The sequence below is a fragment of the Phyllobates terribilis genome, unplaced genomic scaffold, assembly GCF_046119375.1.
Source record: "Phyllobates terribilis strain yellow unplaced genomic scaffold, ASM4611937v1 Scaffold_9__5_contigs__length_417890890, whole genome shotgun sequence".
Classification (NCBI taxonomy): Eukaryota; Metazoa; Chordata; class Amphibia; order Anura; family Dendrobatidae; genus Phyllobates; species Phyllobates terribilis.
The window spans coordinates 84826904-84854174 of record NW_027362769.1 but is presented as its reverse complement, the minus strand read 5'-3'; the positions used below and the strand labels follow the sequence as shown (position 1 = coordinate 84854174).

General features: G+C 41.2%; 1 protein-coding gene across 8 annotated transcripts in view; it reads right to left on the bottom strand.

Annotated features, from left to right (window-relative positions):
* The window catches only part of COL6A3 (collagen type VI alpha 3 chain), a 138664-nt gene that overhangs the window by 40413 nt on the left and 70980 nt on the right, over positions 1–27271 (bottom strand). For all 8 annotated transcript variants that reach the window (XM_073646691.1, XM_073646697.1, XM_073646690.1 and 5 more), the window contains 24 exons: positions 26766–27112; positions 21478–21556; positions 19014–19159; positions 18823–18915; positions 17887–17940; positions 17676–17747; positions 17551–17577; positions 13051–13095; positions 12294–12347; positions 11157–11219; positions 8970–9035; positions 7288–7341; positions 6760–6795; positions 5440–5502; positions 5296–5358; positions 4821–4883; positions 4321–4383; positions 4096–4146; positions 3644–3679; positions 1856–1918; positions 1641–1703; positions 1498–1530; positions 1272–1308; positions 1007–1018 (listed from right to left, as the gene is read on the bottom strand). In XM_073646691.1, coding sequence (XP_073502792.1) covers positions 1007–1018; positions 1272–1308; positions 1498–1530; positions 1641–1703; positions 1856–1918; positions 3644–3679; positions 4096–4146; positions 4321–4383; positions 4821–4883; positions 5296–5358; positions 5440–5502; positions 6760–6795; positions 7288–7341; positions 8970–9035; positions 11157–11219; positions 12294–12347; positions 13051–13095; positions 17551–17577; positions 17676–17747; positions 17887–17940; positions 18823–18915; positions 19014–19159; positions 21478–21556; positions 26766–27112 — 1683 coding nt within the window. The remainder of the gene's footprint in view (positions 1–1006; positions 1019–1271; positions 1309–1497; positions 1531–1640; positions 1704–1855; positions 1919–3643; positions 3680–4095; positions 4147–4320; positions 4384–4820; positions 4884–5295; positions 5359–5439; positions 5503–6759; positions 6796–7287; positions 7342–8969; positions 9036–11156; positions 11220–12293; positions 12348–13050; positions 13096–17550; positions 17578–17675; positions 17748–17886; positions 17941–18822; positions 18916–19013; positions 19160–21477; positions 21557–26765; positions 27113–27271) is intronic.

Below are 27271 nucleotides of genomic sequence, written 5' to 3'. Positions count from 1 at the left end.
TCCTCCTCAGTGCAAAGCATGATATTTGATTTGGCTGTATGAGAGGCCTCTGTCTGAGATCTAAGGGGTAACTTTTCACCTTGTGGAAAGTGACAAGCCAGGTCTGACATGTCAGGGTAAGGGGACTGATAGGCCGTGCAATACTCTTCTCGAAAATTAAATATGCAAATTGCCTCTTCAGAGAGGAAGTGGACTTGAACTCTAGTGCCACCTATTGGAAGTAGCAATCCTAAAAGTCAAGCCTCTCTGAAAAGACAATTTTCATATTTAATTTCCCAGAGGAGCATTGCAAGGCCTATAAGTCTCCTTACCCTGGCATGTCAAGCATGTCATACTCCATAAGGAGAGACATTACCCCTTAGACCTCATTGATTTATGAAATAAAAATGAAAATAATGGTTACTCTTTAAGAGTAAAATATATTACTTTCGCTTGGAGAGGAAATAGGGTCCAGATGCCAAGTAGTCAGCATATGTTTCAGCACTTTTGTTGCTTGGATTGACCTATCAGTGAGGATCTCACAAACCAGACCCTCATAATCGACAGTACTTAACACTGGCTACAATGTATCAAAAGTCTTTTAAAGTTTAGTTACACTTTGTAAGTAGCTTAAAAGTATGGCTCATCTAATGGAGTCCCAAAGGGTATTGGCTGTTCTTTAGTTTAACTTCTTCCTAGATGACTACAAAGCCTAAATTTCAATTGACTGCTAAAGGGAATATTTCAGATATATATACTTGCTGTACATAAAGTTTTTTGCAAACCAAACAGTTTACACTTTAGCTGGTGATCCAAGGTTTAACGAAAGAGTTGTAGAATGATGATTGTAAGTTACTTTATGAAAGTGAGGACAAAGTTAGCAATGAGTTTTATTTCCAGCCCTTCTTACTATTAATAAGCTTCAGTAAATCGTGTATTAATCATCTTTCTTATATGGTTCCTAATCTAGAACAAAAAACTGAGGTGTAGTAGTATTAAAAATGAAGAACAATTTGACGATACTCACCGTAGCAACATGCTGTGAATGGGATCATCCATCATGGAAAAAATAAAAAGAATCCATCAGCGCCTGAACTAAAACATTTATCTACAGTTCACACCACAGAAAAGTATTAAAACCCTTAAATTGGATGGATAAGACATTTTTTAAAACAGTGGTATCCAACCATATTTTGAGTTATAAGTTTGTGTGGCTTGAAGACCACTAATCTTGATTGTTCCTTTAAGTTTTTTTTTTACTTATAACCTGGTAAATTTCCAAAAATACTTACGGCAAGTGTTTTTGATATGCTTAACAAGACCACAATGCTGTAAAAGAAAAGGAATAACACACATGTGAGTAAAGTAGTAAGGCCCCTGTGCAGGCCAAAATGTGGTGAATGGCACATGTTGGGACTCTAATAAAGATTCTTGGTTTGATGATGCCAGGAAGCGGCACTGTACAAATATAAGTAATATTCTCCAACTGAAAATGTGTGAACTAGCTTCAATACTTACATCTCTGGCGCCTCCTCGCTCTCCCTTGAGGCCCTGGAAACAAATCGTTGTTGGTACATGTTAGATTTTGTAGATAAATAAAATGTATCTCGATAAGGAATATTAATTTCATATATATCATTATATCATTGTGTATGACTTACAGATGGTCCTGGATATCCTGGATCTCCTGGAGTACCCAATGTACCAGGATCCCCAGCATTGCCCTAGAGATAAAGACAGAATGTGCAATTTCATAACTTCTAGTTGTATCATACAATCAATTTTTAATTTAATAAGTTATTTAGCTACATATGTTTGTTACAATTATGGGAGGAACTGTAGATCATTTCATCCTAACTCTTGAAGTTACACTTACTCTGCGGCCCCTGCTTCCCTTGGGTCCGGGATCTCCATTTGTTGCTTTATCTCCAGGATCACCCTGAATAATACATGAGAGCATCTTAGTTGGTATCACAATTTTCTACATATATCAATGGTAGTCAAGCCTACAAGACGAGAGGGGTCATATTACCATGTTACTTTCTGAGACATAAATGTTGATTTGGCATATGTAAAGGTAAAAATAGATAGGGCATGTTGAATTTCAACATGCTTGATCTTTTGCTATCAAGGGATATAAATCACAGTCAGAGGTGTCTGGCAATGCTTTATTCCATTCTCTCATTGATAGCACAAGCATTTTCGGCCTTACCAAGGGTGCATGTGTATAGGGGTCTTCAGGAATAAGTGTAGGCCAAGCAAGCATTCAACCAACCAACAGTTATGAAAAACACTGAGGTCAGATTCGTATAGATCTTAGAATTTAAGGTGTCTAGGGTATCGCAAAAATGGCAAGTGCATTGATAGTCACTAGATAGTAATCAATTTAATTGTATAATGTATAGCAGTAAATGGCTATCATACCTAGATACAAGACCTCAGGATGTGGGGACTCACAGAAGGGCCTCGTGTCCACCCCAATGCGCGTTTCAGCGCTGCCTTATTCAGGGGGTGTAGGTAAGTTCAGGAGGTGTGCCTATTTAAATGCTAGACAGCCCAATCAGTGAGGGTGGGAGGACCTATGATGACGCATGCAGCGTCGCGGTTACAGGGTCGACCCGCGACATCAGCGTCATGCACTGGATCACGCGGTGGTCACATGGGCCCATGTGACCCGCAGGTCCTTGCAGGTAGACGCCGAGAGTCGCGGGGTGCTCCACAGGCGCCGAAACACGTGTTGGGGTGGACACGAGGCTCTTCTGTGAGTCCCCACATCCTGAGGTCTTGTATCTAGCTATGATAGCTATTTACTGCTATACATTATACAATTAAATTGATTACTATCTAGTGACTATCAATGCACTTGCCATTTTTGCGATACCCTAGACACCTTAAATTCTAAGATCTATACGAATCTGACCTCAGTGTTTATCTGTGGGTCACTCATTGTTAGTGCACATGGCTATAGAGCCTTATGTGATTTTCACAGAATGGGCTTTGTTTGTCCTGTATTATGATGAATTTTTATAGTGTATGTGTTTTGCACCGCTTGTATCATATGTCTGCATTGAACTTTACATGGATGTAATAAAGTATATTTTTATATTTAGAAAACTATCTTTTGGGTTTTTGATCATTGGTGTTCCTCTATTATTATATATTAGTCGCGATTTTACCCTCGCTAGTATAATATCCACAGGTGCAACTTACCTTGTGTCATGCATTGATTAGCATAAACATGCACCAGTTGAAAAGTATTATTATCCTTAAAGGGTTTGTCCAGTCACAACAAATTGATATCTTGAAAATAGGTCAATATCAGATCAATGTGGGTCCGACTCCCAACATGTTATTTGCTCCAGTTGAAGCCAGATGTAAACACGTCACACAAGGCTGCAATGCACAGTTCCATCAATATGTAGCAGCCGCTGCCGGGTGCTGTAGATCAAATCCTAGTAAAAAGTTCCATTCCATGTATTTACACCCGGCAGCGTTCAGAACTTCGAGAAGCTGATCAGTGGGGGCGCCGATATTAATGATAATTATTCTAGGGATGGATCATTAATTTGTTATCAGGGCATTGAGCAGTATTAATAATAATGACGATCATTACACTTGGGTGATACAAAATCCTCCCAGTAAGTGATTGGGGTATTTATTTTACCTTTACTCCTGGGTATCCAGGAAATCCAGTTTCTCCCTAAAAGAAAAGTAAAAAAAAACTATTAGTGTATTAAATTTTCTAGCAAATGAGGCAAAAGCTAAAATAGTACAAATAAATATGTAACTAACTACATACACGAAATAGACAAGGGCTGTTAATTTCATAATAATTATATAAAAAACTAATAACATGAAACACTGTTAAAGTTTTGTTTTTTGTATTTTTTTACTAAATCCCTGGAATTTGTCTTGCAACGTTCTGCAAAACTAAGGTGTAGTCACTTGCATTCAGTGCAACAACTACTTGTCTGCTGGCAATGCTCACTGAGCTTGTAACTGGCAACTGAAAGGGGATACACAGAAATGTGAAAGTGCTAAAATCAGTCCTGCAGTGAACTAGTTTGTTTTACGACTATAATCCTAAAACACATTCAGAAGCATATACTGACGTACTTTTCTGCCGTTGGGTCCTGGTTTTCCAACTCCATCTCGTCCATCATCTCCCTATAATAAAGAAGGTTGGTGGCTTAATCTTGCGTATATTTGGGATTGCTCGACAGTAAATTACATTAGAATCATGTATGTCAGTAGAGCCCAAACATCCCCAGTAATCTATGGGGGAATTTATATGAAAAGATAATGCCACCGTCCAATGTGTAGAGTGTGGAGTTAACTCACTGTCTCTCCACGAGGTCCAACTGGTCCATCAGATCCTTTGGCTCCAATATCTCCTGGTTCACCCTTTAGGAGCAAATTATGAAAATTCCTTTAATAATATGTCATGCCTACTTTCTCATGTGGGCTGTTAAAGTAATTTCCCAAACTAATAAAAAAAGCAGAACTCAGTGAGGAACATAATAAAAAGTTAGTCACTGCATGCTGATGAGCAGGGCTGGATGAAGGGTTCAGTGGGACCCTCATTTCACTTCCGAAACCCAGATTTTATCTAACCTTTAATCTGTAATTCTCAATTCACAAGTTTATCTTATTATTGTTCATGCAATTACATTTTAACCGCAGAAAACAAAGTGCAATACTTTTAAAAGTAAGAAAGTATAATGTAAAAAAAAACTACAGATGATACCAATTCTCCTCTGTATACTGAACCTAGAGGGGGTTATAAATAGAGAGATGAGACGAGGATTTACATAGGAAACACAACAGCTGGTTGTACAAACCTTGCGCCCAAGTTGTCCAGGTCTGCCACGATCACCAGCAGGTCCAGGAGTGCCTCCTGCTCCCTAAAAGCAGAAAAATGCAAATACATGAGTCAGAGGAAAGCTCTTATCAGACCAATTCCACATTTTCTCCCCATGTGTAATCTCTATTTAAGGCTCTTTAAATAGCACTTCTGACCATATGTAAGTAATCTAACATCACTCCACATCTAACTCTGATAAGAGGATTCATTACAATTTCAAAGTGAGTTCCGGAGAATCTTTTAATCTGAGTCTTCTAGGTTTATTGCATATTTTATACTTGCAGGATTTTTTCCACACTGGTGCCATTTGAAGAGTATACATTTTTGGCAGAAAGAATCTCACTACAGTTGTTACTATAAAAAGAATAATTAGTTTATATCCATTGGACTGATTATCCCTTAAATATGTGTTAAGTTACTGTATCTTGCAAAAATAGCAGATATAATCTTACTCTTGGTCCTGGAAGACCTTGCTCGCCTCTTGTGCCTGGAGTACCAATCTGTCCTGGAGGACCCTAAGGATCAGATACACAGACATAAGGAAAAGTGCTAAATAGCAATGACACAGCTAAAATACCATGACTTTCATTGCCTACCTGAGGACCCCTCAGACCTTGTTCTCCAACTCCGCCTGCAGCTCCAGCACCTCCTCTGTTACCCTACAAGTAGATGTAGGAAGATATGTGTTCACTAGAGATGAGCGAATTGATTTGATGCAAATCGAATTTGTATGAAATTTTATACAAATTGTCTCTTCAGAGAGGAAAAGAACTAGAACTCTAGTCCCACCTATAGGAAGTAGCAACCCTAAAAGTCAATATCGACTCTCTGACGAGCCTTGTCACATGACTTAGAATAATAGTTTAAACCAAAATCTCAATTTGCAGACACTGTGTTTCGGGGTACTGCCCCCCTTCAGTGCAAAATGTGAGATATGGTTTGGCTGGGTGAGAGGCGACTGATCGGTATTCAAGGGGTAATATGAAATTTTATGAAATTTGCAGGTCCCGGGCAAATTTGAAGAAATGGGCATGAAACGCCCCCCAAAAAAATGCCGTCTTCGTTTAACACATTTCAAAAGATTGTATCAGTCAGAAAAGACTTACAAGACCTCAGGCATGTTTGTGTGGTCTTTCCTCATAACGCCTGGCAGATATAACATTTTTGTACATGTACCTACTGTACATACCTAGCATTTCTTTTTGCATTCTTTGTGGTAAGGGTTGAAAACTTGGGGTTGAAACAATTCTCAAAAGTTAACTATAGTACTGTACAAAATGTATGGTAAAAGAAAAAGTGGCAATGGAAATGGACGGAGTAGTGTAACAGAAAAAAAGCTCATACCACGGCTAAAAATGTGGGAGGCGCTAGCAACAACAGATGCATCATCACCACTGGCAAGAGCAATCTGGGCAATAGTACTACCAAATGCAGTGATTTAATGGGGGGAAACTGCAGGCCGTTTGTCTTAGTCACAGCAGGATGATGTTACTTCTGACAGTGACACTGTCAGTTTGAGTCAGCATTCTGCACAGAACAGTCTATCTGATCACAAATGACTAAGCAAGATCATTTTTAGACTATTTTTTAAATTAATTCATTTTTTGTATTAAATAGGTTGTAGCTTACTACTGATTTACCATCCATTTCTATGGGGAGATTACTATGACATTACTTAAAGAACTTGAAATGGGTTTGATACAGCCCCAATAGATTTCAGAGTGTTACACACATCTCTTCAGGGCAACTGGAAGGCTGGGCAGTTTTGCAAACAGCTTTTTAGGAAAAATGCATTGAATCTGGTGAATTTGTATTTCAAAAGTTTTTATCATCACTAATGTTCACACATAAATACTAACACAGCATGATAAATGGGCAAAAGTGGTAGAAAATAACAAGTAAAATATCCATCTTACCTTAAGGCCAGGAGGTCCTCTACGTCCCGGACCCCCCTATGCCAAAAAACAAACAAAAGAAAATAAAAGTGATTAAAATGGTAATGATGTTGTAGAAATTACCCATGTCAACTTTCTCTAATATAAAACTAATGTTGATGTCGGAGATATTAAAGTGCATTAGCTGCTGCTTTAAATACTGAGAAAAATAACTTTGTTAGGGAATGGTTTGGGAATGTTTGTTAACTCATGTAAAATTCAGTGGTTTCATACTACAGAATCATAAGGACCAAGGCTGTTACACAGGATCCATAAAGTTCAAGACTTTTCTGCCATGTTGACATATGTTACATCCAACTCTACATTCTCTGAACAATATTAACCCAATCTTTCAATGTCTATTAGCTTACCCTCCCATAAAATAATGCTCGGTATATTGCATTCTGTAATAATTTATTTTTAGCTTTATTCTTGTATTTTGATGCCAGTGTATCCTCACACAATGCCATATAATTTATCACAAACGTCATAGTATGATGTGTTACTCACAGCTTTTCCTGGACCGCCAGGTTGTCCTGCAGGACCATCCCTTCCAGGCTCTCCCTGTTAATAAAACATAAGTTGTGATACAACATCATTTCCCATGAAGAAAGATTTTGATTGAACTTCATTCTGGTTTCTTTCAGTATCCTTTATAATTTTATCATCAAAGGATTTTTGTTGTAAGAAACTGAAAAAACAATTAAAACCATATGTCAGATTTTCAAGTAACTGCTCAATGCCCTTTTGAAGATTCAAAAAGTTGTAATATTTCATATAATAAAGGACAATTGTATTTAAAGTTCTTTACTTTATGGTTTTCTACATACTTATAAATTATTCAAGTAATGCTCTGTTTGCATGATGTTATGCATATGCTTGGCATATGCTTTTTTTAATGTATAGTATAAAAAGTATAGACTTCTGTGCTTTCTTCTACAGTGGGTCACCGCAAAAAAAAAAATCACATTACATACAACACATTATTTAGAACATTGGGGCCTACATTGGGCCTTTATGTTTGATGCATATACTGCATATGTGGAGAGATTTCCTAGCATATTCAGCAAAGTATAGGTTTTGCTATTTAATCTAAGATCAGAATAATATAGGGGCAGAGAGCTTGATTCCAGTCATGCACCACTTATTAGGCTGTGTGCTGTAGTTTCAATACAATTAGTGTTTTATCAGCAGGAGATTATCACTGCAGGACTAGGTGTCACGTGCTAATCTGTTTAACTCCGCCTCCATTACTGACTGGCAGCTTGCTGACAATGTACACAGGAAGTGGCCAAACAGGGGTGTGGGAGGGGTTAGACACAGCTCAGCATTCACAGCACATCTGCTGCAGAGAAAACAGGGATTCTATCAAACCTGCACCAAGCAGTCTAGTGAGTGACACATCGCTGGAATCAGGTTATCTGCCCCTACATAATACTGCTCTCAGATTCCATAGAATAACCTGGTGATAGATACCATTTAAAGCAGCAGAAACAAAACATCAAGCATACTGTAGTCCCAATGGCCATTATACAAGGTGATCTAGAGTTGTCCAGGACTACTGTACTGATGACCTAACTTTTGGATAAGTCATCAATATTAGATCAGTGTGGGCCTGAAATCTGGCACTCCCACCAGTCAGCTGTTTTCAAGTCCCAAAGGGGTGGGAAGTACACAGTGCATGGAGATGGAGCATCACAGCTCGGTGTAGTGGATATTCTCATGTATTGCAGGTGACCTCCCATTTTTATAAATGGGAGATGAGTTGCAGTACCTGAGAAGAGCTGCTATATAATGTACGGCGTTGTGGTGCTCCAGCTACGAACATTGTGTACTTCCGGCAAGCATGGGACCGGCTAACAGCAGATCAGTGGGGATGTCAAGTGTTGGACCTCTCTGATACTGATGACCTATCCAAACAGGTGCAGACATATACAGAAAATATGGACAAGAACAGTAAAAGCTCATCATAATGCACCCCTTTATGTATCTGTGACTGAAGTTTCTGGCTACTTTGTGGGCAATAGTGGTCTCCCTTAACTTTTGGGCTCCTGTGCAGCTGCATAGGTTGGACCAATGGTTTGTTGGTCCAGTATCCAAAGGGTGGGTCATCACAATCGTATTCCCCGACAACCCCTTTAATCTATAACCATAATTACATGAATCATTATCTGAAATCAGAGATACTTTACCACACTTCCAGCCTCTCCCTTTGGACCTCTTGATCCTCTCTGAGTAGCGTCTGTTCCAGGCTCACCCTAAAGCACAAAAAAATAAAGATTACAATTTATAAGAGGTTAGTAGACATGGAGACTTCATGAACAAGGATGCACTACCTTCATTAAATGAATTGTGGACAACCTCTGCTTAGTCAATTCAGGACCCCAAATAACAAAACAGTAAATCCTCACTTCCTGCAGTGGCCCCATTCCAACGATATTGGCGCTGTTGGTCCCGGAGAGTGACATGACTTGTTGTATCACATGCCGGCTGCAGCCAATGAGTGGCCGCTCATCAGCTGCAGCTCATCAATATCTCAACCCTGACAGAATATTGATGAGCTGCAGCTGATCAGTGGCAGCTCACTGGCTGCAGCCAGCATGTGATACAACAAGTCACATCATCACTGGGAACAACAGCGCCAACATTGCTGGAATGGCGCCGCTGTGAGGATTCACTGTTTTTATTATAGATGAGTTCCTGAATTGATAAGCAGGGGTTGTCCAGGAGTGGTCAATCCCTTTAAGAGGCACCTCTTAATGAATTTGGTGCATCTTTCAGATACCAAAAGAAATGTACTGCAGCTACGGGACAGAATAGATTTCTGTAGTAATTTAAGCCACTTTTATGGTGTAAATTATGAATTTTCCATTCGTTCTTGGCCTTGCCTCCTTTGGCTAATATTTTACCATTTTTTAAAATGCCAAAAGTCGCTACATTTTTCGCACCACTACTAAAATTTGTGCCATTTCGAACAGCTCATGGTGATCTGAGGAAGAGAAATGTTTTACCAAGAAAAGCTGGATTGAATATGTCACATATGCTTTTTGGATCAATTTGGCTCAATTCCACCCAAACACCATGGCCCTCGATTCATCATTTGTGTTTTTTTTCAAATCACTTTTCTTTTTTGACTTGTGGTTTTCACCGATTTTTTTGTGCAAAATTCATTAAAATTACGAATTCATGAATTTTGCACAAAAGCTCCAAATTATCTTTTTTTTTTCTGCGTTTAACTGGTATTGCAACTTTTTAGCAAGAAAAGTGTTGCAAACACGCACCCAAATATATGATGGACTTAAAATCACTCGAGGGAAGAACTGGAGTAGAATTGCGCCAAGTTTTGAGACTTTTTAAAAAAATCGCATTTGATGAATTTGTCGAAAGCATCTGGAAAAGCCATAAAAACGTAAAAAGCAGAACACTAAGTAAACCACAAAAGGCAACTTGAAAAAAAGGCGAAAATCGTTTGATGAATTTGTCACAAATCCAAAAGTCACTAATTGAGAGGTATTCACATAAAAAAACTGGCAGCAATGTGATGCAGAATTGGGTCCTGTGTGCCTGTGTGTTCAAGCCTCTAATCCTGATGGATCTAAAACTTTACAAAGCAATTCTCTTTTCAATTAGAAAAGCATGTTTAGACAAACTTTAATCGAAGTTGACCCTACAGATACCTTCAAAGCCTTTTGGCTGACTTACACTTAAGGGGGTTTATTTATGCTCGCTTATATAGTGCTATTAATTCCACTGCACTTTACAGACATCATAGACACTGTCCCCATTGGGGCTCACAATCTAGACTCCCTATCACTATGTCTTTGTAGTGTGGGAGGAAACCGGAGAACCTACAGAAGACCTACACAGACATGTGGAGAACATACAAACTCCTTGCAGATGTTGTCCTTGGTGGGATTTATACCCAGGGCTCAGAGCTGCAAAGCAACAGTGCTAACCATTGAGCCACCATGCTAATGGTTGTCTACCTAAGAAAACCCACTTTTAAATACCATATTAGGAAAGTAGGAGTTAATAAGGGGAGCACGGTCTCCTCACTTTGGACAGTTATTTATTAGCCAGAATAGGAAATTGAACATTTGCTGCCGGTTTCCTTTGCAAATTACATTTTTTTTCTCTGGGAGTCTCCACAGTGGTTTATCAATACCGGACAGATTATCCAAAGTGGCAGAGTATGCACTGTATGAGGACTACACATACCCAGGAGCCATGGACATTGCTGTCTGATGGAGTATAGTATTTACGAAGATGGAGGCATTCATGGGTACAGACTAATTATACTGAATGTTCCACAGAAATGAATGGGAGGTCACATTACAGGTCCATGTATCATTAAGTCTTATGGTATACAACATACTTACTGGATCACCGCGTAGTCCTTGGTCTCCTCTTTCTCCCCTCTGACCTTTCTGACCCTTTTCTCCCTATTTGATAATAATAATAATGTGAGATCCACAGAATGAAACATGGTATGTACTTCTTGAAACAAAGTAAAAGTATTCAAAGATGCGTACTAGACCCTGTAAACGTTCGAGCCTTATATTCGGTCTATACACTAGGAAAAGTTCTTGGTATAAATGACAAATGTTACCTAATTGAGGCTAACAGATTATTCTTTTGGCCTCCGACCTGCGTGAATATATTATCCTGCCATTTTCTCTATAGAAAACATAGTTAGAGGGGTTTTCCCACTAACAAAAGTTAATTTTAAAAATTGACCTATGGAACATACCACATCTCCTGGGCAGGGGAGGAAGCAAAAGAGTATACAGACATTACAGAACGGGATCGCTGAGGATTCATTTTGTGAGGTAAAATATTGTTTAAAAACAGGCAGTGAAATATTTTACCTCACAAAATGAATCCTCTGATCCCCTGCTGTAATGTCTGTATACTCTTTTGCTTCCTCCCCTGCCCAGGAGATGTGGTATGATCAGAGCATGTTCCGTACACGGTCAGACACAGACAATTTTTAAAATGAACTTTTGTTTGTGGGAAAACCCCTTTAACTTCATTTTGGGCAAATATTCATACCGTGTAGTATTATTATAATTATTATTTTTTTTACTATAGGGCCCCATGTGTGACATAAGGCACTCTAAGCCTATACGGTGTTATATGTTGCAGCCTTCTGTCAGAGGTATACTTCGAGAAATCCCTCTAATATATACTTCCCACAGAAGGCTATTGTGCTGTTACTTTCTCCAGATTAGTGTCATGACGTCTGTGTATAATGTCGCCAAAGCAGCCGGATTCGTTTGTGACTGGCTAGTGAGAATATTCACACACCCCATCAGATCTCCATCAGGATTTTGGGATTTTTGACAGCAAGAAAAGCACCATAGACTGCATTATTCTCGCAATCAAAAGCATGATATACACCACAAACACCAGTGTGAACGAAGCCTTAAAATCAGAAAGAAATGATAGAAACAGTAATGTGCACAGATAAGTAGAAACTACTGTGTTTTATCAAAATAGAGAGCAAAATAACTCACCCGTGGTCCTTGGCTGCCTCCGTCTCCTGCAGATCCAGGGGTACCTCTCTTACCCTAAAATAGAAGATTTATTTCACTCTCCATTTAGTATATTTATATATATAGGTACAATAATGTGTAATAATGACTGTACAGTTTAATGCAGTTGATGAATGGAGGAATAACTGTTAAATGATATTTTTATTTTTTTTATTTTGCTTTCTTCTACCCAATTCTAATGGCCACATGAAATTAAAGGGCCATTCCTATCCCAACCATTTATCCCTTCATCCCATTTGCTAGAACAAATTGGTTCCCAGATCAGTCAGCTACATACTGAATTCTATACGAGGTACAGAAAGTAGTGATGTAATTTCAGATTTATAGCCCATATCAGTTATGTAGAAACATGTGACTTTTTTGGAATCCAATGTGTGACTTGTAGGACTGTGTAGCTTATGGGCTTCCAAAATTTGTGCTCGGTTGGGTGACATATATAATATATCTTTGGGATATTGCTCTTTACAGAACATAATATTTGCACACTTCTACTAGTGAACCAACTGACTTTTACATGGTGAAAATGAGTCTAGTGCGGTTATAGTCCTTTCCCCTACAACCAGTCATATAGGAATTATTCTCATATCTAACATCAATAATGAATACTTTACTCTGTAGACTTTCAAAGGTCATTATGTAACTATTCTACAAACATATACTTCGCTGATTAACTTTTTGTAATAAAAGTTAATAGAAACACTAAGTTTATCCAACTTACATCTTCACCGTCAATGCCATCCAGGCCAATTTCTCCTACTTCACCCTATGGATAAATGATACATTAGTACATTATATGGATTGAATTATGCACATGTATGATATAAGAACGAGAAAAGGTAAAGTTCTACTATTTTAACCTAGAAGTCAAGTCTAAGTAACTCTGTAGCATGCTACGAAGGGACTTGTGGATGTGGAGAAACTTGGGGCTATTGCCAACCTTAAAAGTTATGACCTATTCAAAAAGTAAGGGCTCTGAAAATCGCAATGAAAATGGAGTGGTGGCAGACGAACGCGATAGCTCCAATCATTGCCTATTGAACATCTAGAGATAGCTGAGAGCTGTAGTCCACCATCTACAACAGCCCCATAGAGAATTAAAGGAAACAAGGTTTGCATATGCCATTCCAACATGCATTTCAGAGCCCCGTTCTTCAGATTGGAAGGTTAGCCTCTTCCTATCTGAGAGATATTACCTATCCTTTGGATAAAAGTTAACTTTTCATTATGGGAAAAACCCTTTAAGGTTGCAGATGTTGTGCTGCCTGTCACATCTAATTATAGTGAACTAGCTATTGAACCCGTTCTACGCCCGGGTGGCGAGCATTTTTATTGGTATATGGTCTCTCATGCTGGTATGTGCTGCCCCCCTCCTGGCATTTGTGCTGCCCCCATCCTGTCCCCACCATCCTACCCTGGTATGCATGGCACCCCTCATCTCCATCCTGGTATGCATGGCACCCCTCACCCCCAATCCTGGTATGCATGGCACCCCTCACCCCCAATCTTGGTATGCATGGCACCCCTCACCCCCAATCCTGGTATGCATGGCACCCCTCATCCCTATACTGGTATACATGGCACTCCTCATCCCTATCCTGGTATGCATGGCACTCCTCATCCCCAATCCTGGTAAGCATGGCACCTCTCATCCCAATTCTGGTATGTATGGCCTCCTCATCCCAGAAACCTGGTATGCATGATACCCCTCATCCCCAATCCTGCTATGCATGGTACCCCATCCCTCATCCCTATCCTGGTATGTATGGTATCCCTCATCCTGGTATGCATGGCACCCCTCACCCCCATTCTGGTATGCATGGCACCCCTCATCCCCAATCCCGGTATGCATGGCACCCCTCATCCCGAATCCCGGTATGCATTGCACCCCTCATCCCCAATCCCGGTATGCATGGCACCCCTCATCCCCAATCCCGGTATGCATGGCACACCTCATCCCCAATCCCGGTATGCATGGCACCCCTCATCCCCAATCCCGGTATGCAAGGCACCCCTCATCCCCAATCCCGGTATGCATGGCACCCCTCATCCCCAATCCTGGTATGCATGGCACCTCTCATCCCAATTCTGGTATGTATGGCCTCCTCATCCCAGAAACCTGGTATGCATGATACCCCTCAATCCCAATCCTGGTATGCATGGCACCCCTCAACCCCAATCCTGGTATGCATGGCACCCCTCACCCCCCAATCCTGGTATGCATGGCACCCCTCAACTCCAATCCTGGTATGCATGGTACCCCATCCCTCATCCCTATCCTGGTATGCATGGTACCCCATCCCTCATCCCTATCCTGGTATGTATGGTATCCCTCATCCTGGTAAGAATGGCACCCCTCATCCCCAATCCTGGTATGCGTGGCACCCCTCATCCCCAATCCTGGTATGCGTGGCTCCCCTCATCCCCAATCCTGGTATGCGTGGCACCCCTCATCCCCAATCCGGGTATGCGTGGCACCCCTCATCCCCAATCCCGGTATGCATGGCACCCCTCATTCCCAATCCCTGTATGCGTGGCTCCCCTCATCCCCAATCCCGGTATACGTGGCACCCCTCATCCCCAATCCCGGTATGCGTGGCACCCTTCATCCCCAATCTCGGTATGCGTGGCACCCCTAACCTCCCAATCCTGGCATGTGTGGTACCCCTCACCCCAATCCTGGTATGTGTGGTACCCCTCACCCCAATCCTGGTATGTGTGGTACCCCTCACCCCCCAATCCTGGTATGTACAGTACACCTCATTCCCCCAATCCTGGTATGTGTGGTACCCCTCATCCCCCCAATCCTGGTATGTGTGGTACCCCTCATCCCCCAAATCCTCGTATGTGTGGTACCCCTCATCCCCCCAATCCTGGTATGTGTGGTACCCCTCATCCCTGCAATCCTGGTATGTGTGGTACCCCTCATCCCCCCAATCCTGGTATGCATGGCACCCCTCACCCCCAATCCTGGTATGCATGATACCACTCACCCCCAATCCTGGTATGCATGGCACCCCTCACCCCCCCAATCCTGGTATGCATGGCACCCCTCAACCCAAATCCTGGTATGCATGATACCCCATCCCTCATTCCTATCCTGGCATGTATGGTATCCCTCATCCTGGTATGCATGCCACCCCTCACCCCCATCCTGGTATGCATGGCACCACTCATCCCCAATCCTGGTATGCATGGCACCCCTCATTCCCAATCCCAGTATGCATGGCTCCCCTCATCCCCAATCCCGGTATGCATGGCACCCCTCATCCCCAATCCCGGTATGCATGGCACCCCTCATCCCCAATCCCAGTATGCATGGCACCTCTCATCCCCAATCCCGGTAGGCATGGCACCCTTCATCCCCAATCCCGATATCACCCCACATCCCCAATCCCGGTATGCATGGCACCCCTCATCCCCAATCCTGGTATGCATGGCACCCCTCATCCCTATCCTGGTATGCATGACACCTCTCATCCCAATTCTGGTATGTATGGCCTCCTCATCCCAGAAACCTGGTATGCATGGCACCCCTCAACCCCAATCCTGGTATGCATGGTACCCCTCACCCCCCAATCCTGGTATGCATGGCACCCCTCAACCCCAATCCTGGTATGCATGGTACCCCATCCCTCATCCCTATCCTGGTATGCATGGCACCCTATCCCTCATCCCTATCCTGGTATGTATGGTATCCCTCATCCTGGTATGTGTGGCACCCCTCATCCCCAATCCTGGAATGCGTGGCACCCCTCATCCCCAATCCCGGTATGTATGGCACCCCTCATCCCCAATCCCGGTATGCGTGGCACCCCTCATCCCCAATCCCGGTATGCGTGGCACCCCTCATCCCCAATCCCGGTATTTGTGGCACCCCTCATCCCTAATCCCGGTATGCGTGGCACCCCTCATCCCCATATGCGTGGCACCCCTCATCCCTAATCCCAGTACGCGTGGCACCCCTTATCCCCAATCCCGGTATGAGTGGCACCCCTAACCCCCCAATCCTGGTATGTTTGGTACCCCTCACCCCAATCCTGGAATGTGTGGTACCCCTCACCCCCCAATCCTGGTATGTGTGGTACCCCTCATTCCCCCAATCCTGGTATGTGTGGTACCCCTCATTCCCCCAATCCTGGTATGTGTGGTACCCCTCATCCCCCCAATCCTGGAATGTGTGGTACCCCTCATCCCCCCAATCCTGGAATGTGTGGTACCCCTCATCCCCCCAATCCTGATATGTGTGGTACCCCTCATCCCCCCAATCGTAGTATGTGTGGTACCCCCTCATCCCCCCAATTCTGGTATGCTTGGTACCCCTCATCCCCCACTCCTGGTATGTGTGGTACCCCCCATCCCCCCAATCCTGGTATGTGTGGTACCCCTCATCCCCCCAATCCTGGTATGTGTGGTACCCCTCAGCCCCCAATTCTGGTATGTGTGGTACCCCTCACCCCCAATCTTGGTATATGCATGGTTCCCTCACCCCACAATCCTGGTATGTGTGGCCCCCTCATCACTTTCACACTGTACACACATACAAAAAAAATAAACAGTTATACTCACCTTTCTTCTCTGTACTCCAGCACTGCTGCGTTCTGTTCTGCTTGAGGCCGGGGGAGGACTGCGTAAATGTGTCTTCAGTAAAATGGCGCCGGATAGCGCTATGCGCATGCGCCGATCTGACACCTCACTCCTGCCCCGGTCTCCGGCGAAGAGAGGCGCAGCGGCAGCGATCCTCCCGGTCAGGTAAGTATGTATGTATGGCGCCGGAGATCGCGGTATGCGTTCAGTGTCTACGCATACCGCGATCTCTGGCGCCATACACCTCCTCTTACCTGTAACGGTTCCATGTATTCTTCTGTCTGGAGCCAGACTGTGCGTCACGCATGCGCAGTCTATCGAGGCTTCAGACAGAGGGACACATCCCCCGTTATATTATAGATGTGGATGAACAGAGATCCAGTAGGGTTGAGTTTCTGCCAACTCTTGGGTCATAGATGCTTACATCTCACCGCTACAATCACCGTGTAGCTCTGGCCTTATATCAAAAAACAAAATCTCATGTACAAGCTAGTGTATGTTCATTAACTGTGAGCCAAAATGACGTGTGTGCTGGTTATTCTGTAAATATGTTTTCTTCCAAGAAGGAACATGTGTTGTGTAACCTACACAATTTGGAGATACAACTAAGATGCTATTGTGGAGATTCTGTTACCTTATCTCCAGAGAATCCACGAGAACCCTAAAACAAAGACAAAAATACAATTTGTATCAGTTTCAAAAAAATTGTGTAAGTTTGAAAAGCAAATGTGCAGCTGCAAGAAGAAAATGATCTCATACCTTGAACCCTCTTTGACCTGGGCATCCACGAAAACCTTGTGTTCCATTTGTACCAGGAGGACCACGCTCTCCCTAAGGCAAAAACACAATATGTACTTATGTTTTAGCAAATTTGTGTTCATATTTATATCTTAATATCTCATTTTTTTAATTCAATATCCATTGCAAATGGATTGAAATATATGAGAAACAGATAAATGGCATTACTTACAGGTCCACCTTCTTCTCCTGGGAAGCCTTGGTGACCCTTGAGACCTGGTGCACCCTAAAAAACAAAGACATGACTTTCACATGAACATATAAACTTTACCCTGTATTAAATTCTTCATTTATCCACTGACACTTAGAATGTGAATTACCAAATTATTTATTTATTTTGCTAGTCTGCCCATTTTACTGTCATGGATTGTATTAAGGTGTCCATACACCTCTTAGATAGTTGTTCATCTGACAGCAATACCTCCAAACTGAATGTGAATGGATTTTCAAAGGTCAGATGGAAATAAGTGCTACCAAACAGATCAGATTTGCCATAGTAAGGGTTGGATTGGATTCACACTGCAGGATTGTCATGAAAAAGTCTTCCCTGCAATGCTCATTTCCCGGATATCAGGTAGTGTAAACAGGTTGCCCATCAGCTGCTAAAATTGTTATTTTCGGCAGCACATCATCCTGTGCAAACAGTACAGGAGCCACCGAGAACGATGGCACTCTATGCCCACAGAATGCTCTAATACCGATCGTTCTTTACGCATAGGAACTGTGATCTACCTGTTAAAATCAGGTATTTAAAACAGGCTGCCAATCAGCTGCTTAACAAGCAAAATGATTAAAAATAGTTTTTAACGGCAGCACCTTATCCTGTGTAAACAGTGCATGTGCCACCGAGAACGATGGCACTCTATGCTCACAGAATGGTCTAATACTGTAATCATTCTTTACACATAGGAAATGTGATCTACCTGTTAAAAAAGGCGACTAAACAACCACCCTGTTTGCAACAATATTACATATGGCAACATTTTACTTTGTTTTATCTGAAATGGATTATGCGAAGAATGGAAATTTTATTAATATTTACAAGGATTTTTTTAGATATATATTTTCACTTTTCCTGATTGTATAGATGTGTTAAAATGAATCTTACCTTTGGTCCAGTGACACCTGGAGATCCAATATCACCTCTTTCTCCTGAACACTTGCAAGGGACTCCACAGCAACCTTTCTCTGCGATGTTATCCTGTGAATGAGACATGAAATGAGTTACTACTAGTCAGTGCTATAAATGTATACACAATATGTGACAGTGCCATTGTGCAAGACAAAAGAAGAACTCACCAGTTCTTCAATGATCTCATAATCCAGATCCACACGGTTTAATCTCAGTGGGTTATTATATGTGAATCCTCTGCCAAATTCTAGCTGCATTATTTGGTCAAATTTGGGGGTGCTTTCCATTCCCACAAAAAGCAAAGCTCTTACTCCTATAGGTACATATTAAAGTCAAGATTAGTTCAATATGTAATAAACTTTCTTTATATTATGCCTTCAAGTAGCAGATGAATTATAGTGCATGACTATAACTATGATGTTTTGCAACACTCTTATTTCAGTTACTAAATGCTTAATGCTAAGTTTTATACTAAATAGTCGGTAGAACTCCTAGGCAGTCCCCGATACCGCAGCTGCTGACCACAAGGGTCAGGTTTGCTTACACGGACACGAGCTTAGAGTAACTGGCAGGACAGAATTCGGAAACTATTCAGACAACATGACTTCTGGATCAGCAGGCAGAACAGGTATTGACACAGAGTCACAGGCAGAACTGGATTCGGATACTGGAACATGCTCCAACAGTACCGACTCAGGAACGCTAACCAGAGGAGACACTGGTGCTGGTTCAAGTACCATCAAAACGGTTTCAGGTTCAGGTACCGCCGAAGCAACTTCAAGTTCTAGTTTAGACAACTCAGGATACAGGGTCACGTTCAGACTAAACAGGCTTACAGGAACATGAACAAACTACACAGGATACTAAGACGGGGACCTGGCAACATACAGTTGCACACAAACTCAATGTAGGGAACTACAGGGGTTACGAGCTTTTGGCTGGGAGAATTTTCAAAGTACACTCACTGCCCCTTTAAGAACAAGGGAGTGCGTACACTAGGCGCGCCACTGGGAAGCCTGTGCGACATGCACAGACCAGGAAGCAGTGAGTATGTCGACATCCCTGCATGGAGGAGGACAGGGAACCATGTAGAGCTGCAGGCATTACTGTTACACTAGACACTACTTCCTGTCCCCTTTTTTGGGAAGAAAACAAAGTACAATCAGAAAGAGAGACATTTTCTACTTAAATTAGTGCTGATGCTGCTGTGATCCCAGAACTTTATTACAAAGTTGTCTCTACAAACACACAAACAACCTGACATTTCTGTTTAGGTAAGATATTCTAGTCCTTCTTTGTAGTATCCATGTGAAGCATTTTCCTGAAAATACTTTACTCTGCTCCTAATTCACTAAAAGGAAATTGTTTGCTGTTTCCATTGTTTGCCATGTTACAGATATAAAGGAGTTGCAGCTCTGTATCCAGTCATTGTTTCTACATGCTTTCTAGCTTGCAGTACTCTAGACACTGTTTCATGTCCCTTCTTATGGGACAGAAGAGAGAGTACAATGAGTAAGAAAAAAAAAATCTTCTTAAATTAGTGCTGATGCTGCTGTGATCCCAGGACTTTATTGCAAAGTTGTCTATTCAGACTCACAAACAAACTAACATTTTTGTTTGCGTACGATATTCAAGCTCTCCTGTACATTACCTATGTGAAACATTTCCCGCCAAATACTTTACTCGCTCCTAATATACTAAAAGTAAGTTGTTTAGGCTGCGTGCCCACGTTGCGGATTACAAGCGTTTTTGATGCGGAATTTCCGCAGCGGAAACGCTTGTAAAACGCTTGGTAATCCGCACCCCATGGTCCCCAATGGGATTCCGCAAGTTCTATGCACATGCTGCGGATTTTTCCGCAGCGTTTATGCTGCGTTCAAAAATCCGCAGCATGTCAATTAATTTTGCGTTTCCGCAAGCGGAATTGCCTTTGTCCAATGCATAAAAAACGCAAGGCAATTCCGCATGTGGAAAACGCGCGATAAACGCGAGAAAAACGCGCGATAAACGTGTGCGGAATTCTGCATGCGTTTTTCCGGGAGAGGACTTGGAGAAATGAAGCAGAAATTTTCTGCTTCATTTCTGCAACGTGGGCACATAGCCTTATTGCTTTCATTTTCTGCAATTTTATTGATATAAAGAAATTGCAGCCTGTCACCAGTCAGTGTTTCTACATGTGTTCTAGCTCACAATATTGTACACACTGCTTTGCGTCTAATCTCATTGGAGAGAAGAAACAATGGGAAACAGAGAAATTGACTTCTTACATTAGTGCTGCTGATGCTACTGTGATCTCAGGACTTCATTGCAAAGTTGCCTCTACTGACACATAAACAATTTAAAATTTCTGTTTGGTTAAGATATTTAAATGTATTTAATTATATCTATCTAGACTTGGATTAATTTTAGGCCTGTACATTGTTTCATTTAGCAATAATAATGGTCAGTATACAGTATATCCAATCTGCCTATATTTTACTAATAAGACTTTATTTGAATATATGGAAATTTGATTACAAATGTAATCTATGTTCTATACTGCATATCTTAGTTTATTAGGATGAATGTTAGGGGAACATAAGCTCAGCTACAATCATGCTGCTAACACTACTCCCTTTAACCGCTGCTTACCTGCCGTTTGCAGTGATAAAGATGCTTTCTGAAGTTCCGACATGCTTACATCAGCACCATCTGTTATGTGGATAACAACCTGTATATAAAACAAATTACTGTCAGCTATCCATAAAATCACTACAGAGTCTGATTTATACGATAAGGTACTGTGAAATTAATGTATGGATATGAAAGCCATGCACATTACCAGATATCTACATCTTTTTAACCCCCTTTTCAACCCATTAAATAACCAATTTTCATTTTTGTGCTTTAATTTTTCCTTCCTCTGTCCAAGAGCCATAACTTTTTTTATTTTCCCGTTGGCATAGCCAAATTAGGGCCTATTTTTGTGGGTTGAGTTGTACTTTTAAAAACACCATTAATTTTACTATATAATGTTTTGAAAACTGAGCAAACTTATTGCAAATGAAGTGAAATTGTGTAAAAAAAAATGCAATTCTGTCACTGCTTTTTTGTGTTTCGCTTTTTCAGCGTTTATTGTGTGGTAAAAATGGCCTGGAAATATGATTCTCTAGGTCAGTATGATTACAGCAGCACAAAACTTACAAAATTATTTTGTATTTTAGTGGTTAAAAAAATTTCCAAACCTTGTTAAAAAAATGTTGTTTGTGTCGCCGATTTCTGAGATCCGAAATATTATCATTTTTCTGTCAATGAGGCTGGAACAAGGCATGTTTTTTGTGCACTGAGTTGACATTTTCAATTAGATAATTTTGGGGTAAATATGATATTTTGATCACTTTTATTGTAATTTTTAGGGAAGTGCAGCAACCAAAAGACAGCAATTCTGATGTTTCCATTTTTATTTTTTTTCAGCATTTAATGTACAGTTTACATAATTGTATATTTTGATTGATCAGACTTTTACGTTCTTTTTTGTTTGTTTTATTTATTTATTTTTAAATGGGAAAAAGGGGGTGATTTAAACTTTTATATAATTTTATGGTTTTATATTTTTCAAAACTTTTTAACATTTTTACTTTATTGTTTAGTATCCCGGTTTTATTGCTAATACTATAACCTGAAGTACTAAAGTCTTGCAATATATAGTGTAATTGCGGTTCCCCTATGAAGTGCTGCCTCTCTTTGAGCTTCACAGAAGCACTAAAATGACAGCCACAGGGGCCTTCGGCAGGCCCCAGACTGTCAGGTAACCTACTGTCTTTCCGTGATTACATCATTGTTTGACAGTAGCATATAATAATAACAATAATCTTTTTATTTATATAGCGCCAACATATTCCGCAGCGCTTTACAATTCAGGCAATTTACAGACAATATTGGCACACTCCCCACTGTGGCTCACAATCTACATCCCCTATCAGTATGTCTTTGGAGTATGGGAGGAAACTGGAGAACCCAGAGGAAACCCACGCAAACATGGGGAGAAAATACAAACTCCTTGCAGATGTTGTCCTTGGTGGGATTTGAGCCCAGGACCCCAGAACTGCAAAGCTGCAGTGCTAACCACTGAGCCACCGTGCATGTAAATGGTTAATGGCAGCAAACAAAGCTAGCTCTGACTGCTTCTGTTAGAAACTGATGCTTGCTATATAACACAGCCAGCATCTGCTGCGTATAAGGCATGTTAAACTCCCCAAGTCACAGTAACAAACAGTGAAAAAAATTGGTCTGCACTCAAATAGAATGGGGTAGGCCAGGTGCCAGGGAGGTAGGTTGTCCATCTAATAAGTCCTTATTTAAAATATCCACTGCACTCTCAAGGCATCAATTGCAAGGTGATTGTTTATTCAGTGCTGTACATACATACATACGAAAGCGACTTTGATATATAAAGGAGGATGTTTCAACCCAGCCTGGGCCTTTGTGAAAAGATTTATAGCATATATGCTGTTTCTGGGTTATAAATATATAGAAAAAATGGATAATCCAGTGTGGAACGTGCATCCTGCGCCTTTGCAGCATCTTGACAAAGACCTGAGCTGGGTCGAAACGTCCTTTATATATCAAAGTAGCTTTTTCTGTATCGGATTTATACTGTTTGTTCCACATCTATGTATGTACAGCACTGAATAAACAATCATCTTGCAACTCATGCCTTGAGAGTGTGGTGGATATTTTAAGTCACAAACAGTAATGGAACAGAGTATAGTTAATAGGAAAAAACTAACCCACCAAACACCCGACGCGCGTTTCACAAATGCTTCGTCAGGGGTCGGGTGGGTGAAACGCGCGTCGGGTGTTTGGTGGGTGAGATTTTTACTATTAACTATACTCTGTTCTGTTTGTGACTTTCATCTGTAGGTTATATTATGCAAAACTCTCTAATCTCCATTACTATACGGTCATAGACATTTGGTGATCACATGTTTTCACCGGTATACTGTATATTATAAACTTTGTCTATTCCTTCATCATGTATATACATGTTGATCTATTAATGGGACTTTTTTTTTACTATTGGGATTCCTGCAGTAGCTCATCCACCAATTTGTTTGTATTTTGGGATTTTAATATATAATTTTTATACTTTGCCCTTAATAAAGTTACAATTTTTAATCAACCAGTGTTACAATTTCAGTTCTGGCACATATTATGATAGATAGATAGATAGATAGATAGATAGATAGATAGATAGATAGATAGATAGATAGATAGATAGATAGATACAGTGGGGAAAATAAGTATTTTATACACTGCCAATTTTGCAAGTTTTCCCACCTACAAAGAAAGGAGAGGTCTGTAATTTTTATCACTTTTATCGTAGATACACTTCAACTGTGAGAGACAAAATCTAAAAATAAAAACCAGAAAATCACATTGTATGATTTTTAAATAATTAAATTGCATTTTATTGCATGAAATAAGTATTTGATTACCTACCAACTAGGAAACATTCTGACTCTCGCAGACCTGTTTTTCTTTAAGAAGCCCTCCTACTCTGTACTCATTACCTGTATTAATTGCAATTGTATGAACTTGTTATCTGTATAAAAGACACCTGTCCACACAATCAATCAATCACACTCCAACCTCTCCACCATGGCCAAGACCAAACAGCTGTCTAAGGACACCGGGACAAAATTGTAGACCTGCACAAGACTTGGATGGGCTACAAGACAATAGGCAAGTAGCTTGGTGAGAAGGCAACAACTATTGGCACAATTATTAGAAAATGGAAGAAACACAAGATGACTGTCAACCTTCCTCAGTCTGGGGCTCCATGCAACATCTTGCCTCGTGGGGTAAGGATGATTCTAAGAAAGGTCATGAATCAACTCAGAACTACAGGAGAGGACCTGGTCAATGACCTGAAGAGAGCTGGGACCACAGTCTCAAACATTACCGTTAGTAGCACACTACGCCGTCATGGATTAAAATCTTGCAGGGCACGCAAGGTCCCCCTGCTCACGCCAGCACATCTCCAGGCCCGGTTGAATTTGCTAATGATCATCTTGATGATCCAGAGGAGGCATGAGTGAAGGTCATGTGGTCAGATCAGACCAAAATAGAACTTTTTGGCATCAACGCCACTCGCCGTATTTGGAGGAAGAAGAAATATGAGTACAATCCCAAGAACACCATCCCAACCATGAAGCATGGTGGAGGAAACATCATACCTTTGGGGTACTCTTCTGCAAAGGGGAGAAGACGACTGCACCGTATTGAAGGGAGGATGGATGGGGTCATGTATCACGAGATTTTGGCCAACAACATCCTTCCCTCAGTAAGAGTACTGAACATGGGTCATGGCTGGGTCTTCCTGCATGACAACAACCTGAACATACAGCCAGGGCAACAAAGGAGTGGCTCCGTAAGAAGAATTTCAAGGTCGTGGAGGGGCCTTGCCAGTCTCTAGACCTGAACCCAATAGAAAATAGAAAATCTTTGGAGGGAACTGAAACTCAATGTTGCCCAGCGACAGCCCCGAAATCTGAAAGATCTGGAGAAGATCTGTATGGAGGAGTGGCCAAAATCCCTGCTGCAGTGTGAGGAAACTTGGTTAAGAACTACTTGTAATTGCAAACAAAGGTATCTGTACCAAATATTAAGTTCTGTTTTTCTATTGTATCAAATACGTATTTTATGCAATAAAATGCAAATTAATTTAATGTAAAAATCATACAATGTGATTTTCTGGATTTTTTTTAAGATTCTGTGTCTCACATTTAAAGTGTATCTGCGATAAAAATTACCGACTTCTCCCATTGTAGGTGGGAAAACTTGCAAAATCGGCAGTGTATCAAATACTTATTTTCCCCACTGTAGATAGATAGATGGATAGATAGATAGACAGATAAATAGATAGATAGAGTGAGATGAAGGAAAGATTATGAGTTCAGTTTTGTTCACATTGAGTTTTAGAAAGAGTGATAAGATGAAGGAGAATATGGCGGATAGTCACTCTGGGATTCTGGAAAGCATTGAGGTGATATTTGGTCCAGAGAGGTAGATTTAAGTGTCACCAGCACGTAGCTGGTACTGGAAGCCATGGGACTTTGTGCTCTGTCGCGCTGTTCCAGGTCAAAAGTATAGATGGAGAAAAGTAGGCGACCTAAGATAGAGCCTTGATGGACACCAACAGAGAGAAGGTGGGATGAAGAATAAGTATGGAAATGGGAGACACTAAATGTGCAGTTAGAAAGAAATGAGGAGATCCAGGAGAGGGGAAGGTCTTTGATGCCAAAGGGAGAGAGGATGTGTAATAGGAGGGAGTGGTCAACTGTGTCAAAGGGAGAGGACAAGTCTAGAAGGAGATATATAGAATATTGTCCATTAGCCTTGGCAGTTAGTAAGTCTATACTAAGTTTGGTTAGGGCAGTTTCAGTGGAGTAGCGGTGGCAGAATCTGAATTGTAAGTTGTGAAAGAGTGTGTTGGATGAGGGGTGGGACAATAGTTCAGTGTGGACTTGCTGTTCAAGGAGTTTGGAGATGAGTGGGAGTAGTGATATGGGTTTATAGCTGGACATAGAGGTTGGGTCAAGGGATGGCTTAATCAGGATAGGTGTGATTATTGCATGTTTGAAAGAAAAAAGGAATACACCAGAGGTTAAAGATAAGATGAAGAGATGGGATAAGCACTATGGTGAGGTTGGGGTGGAGTTAAGATGGAAAACTCCTCCCCAACGAGTCATAAGGTATGACTTGGAAAGAAAATAAGCAGTCTTTTTTTAGTGATGTGGGAAAGAAGAATGTGGTCTTAGGGCACTGGTCTGTTATGCAGAGGGGTTGTGGTGGTTGAACATTAAAGCTTTGTCTGATGTGGTTGTTATGGCAAACAAGATAACATAACATTGATAAACCCATATAAACTTTTCTACCTTAAGACTGTTGTCTTCTCCAGAGGTCTTGAATTTGTTTAAATATGTTTGCAGAGTTTGACTGCTCAACACATATGGCCCCCGTGTGCCCATTGCAAGGATTTTTTCAGCCAGCTCTTGACGATATTCTGAAAAATCGAATGCCTCGACTGGACCTGTCCTTCCTTGAGATAAAATGGCAACTTTCACAGTAGGCTTCTTGTCGCCACTGCAGCTAATTTTCTGCATGTTGGAAATACGCTCCAGTATATGCCTTAATTTGGACTCTAGTCCTCTGTAAGTGTTAAAGAGATTTTGCCCAGAGCTGACTTCCGAATCAAATCCAATAATCACTTCCAGGTTACAATCTGCAAAGAAATCATAATGTTTTTCCACTATTCAAAATAAAACCAAGTGTGTAATTCAGTGGTGAACACAGACAGAATATGGCCCCTGTGTGAGGACTGTATATGGGCCCTTTGCAGTCCAATAACTCATGATAAGGCACAATTCCACCTGCTTTTGAG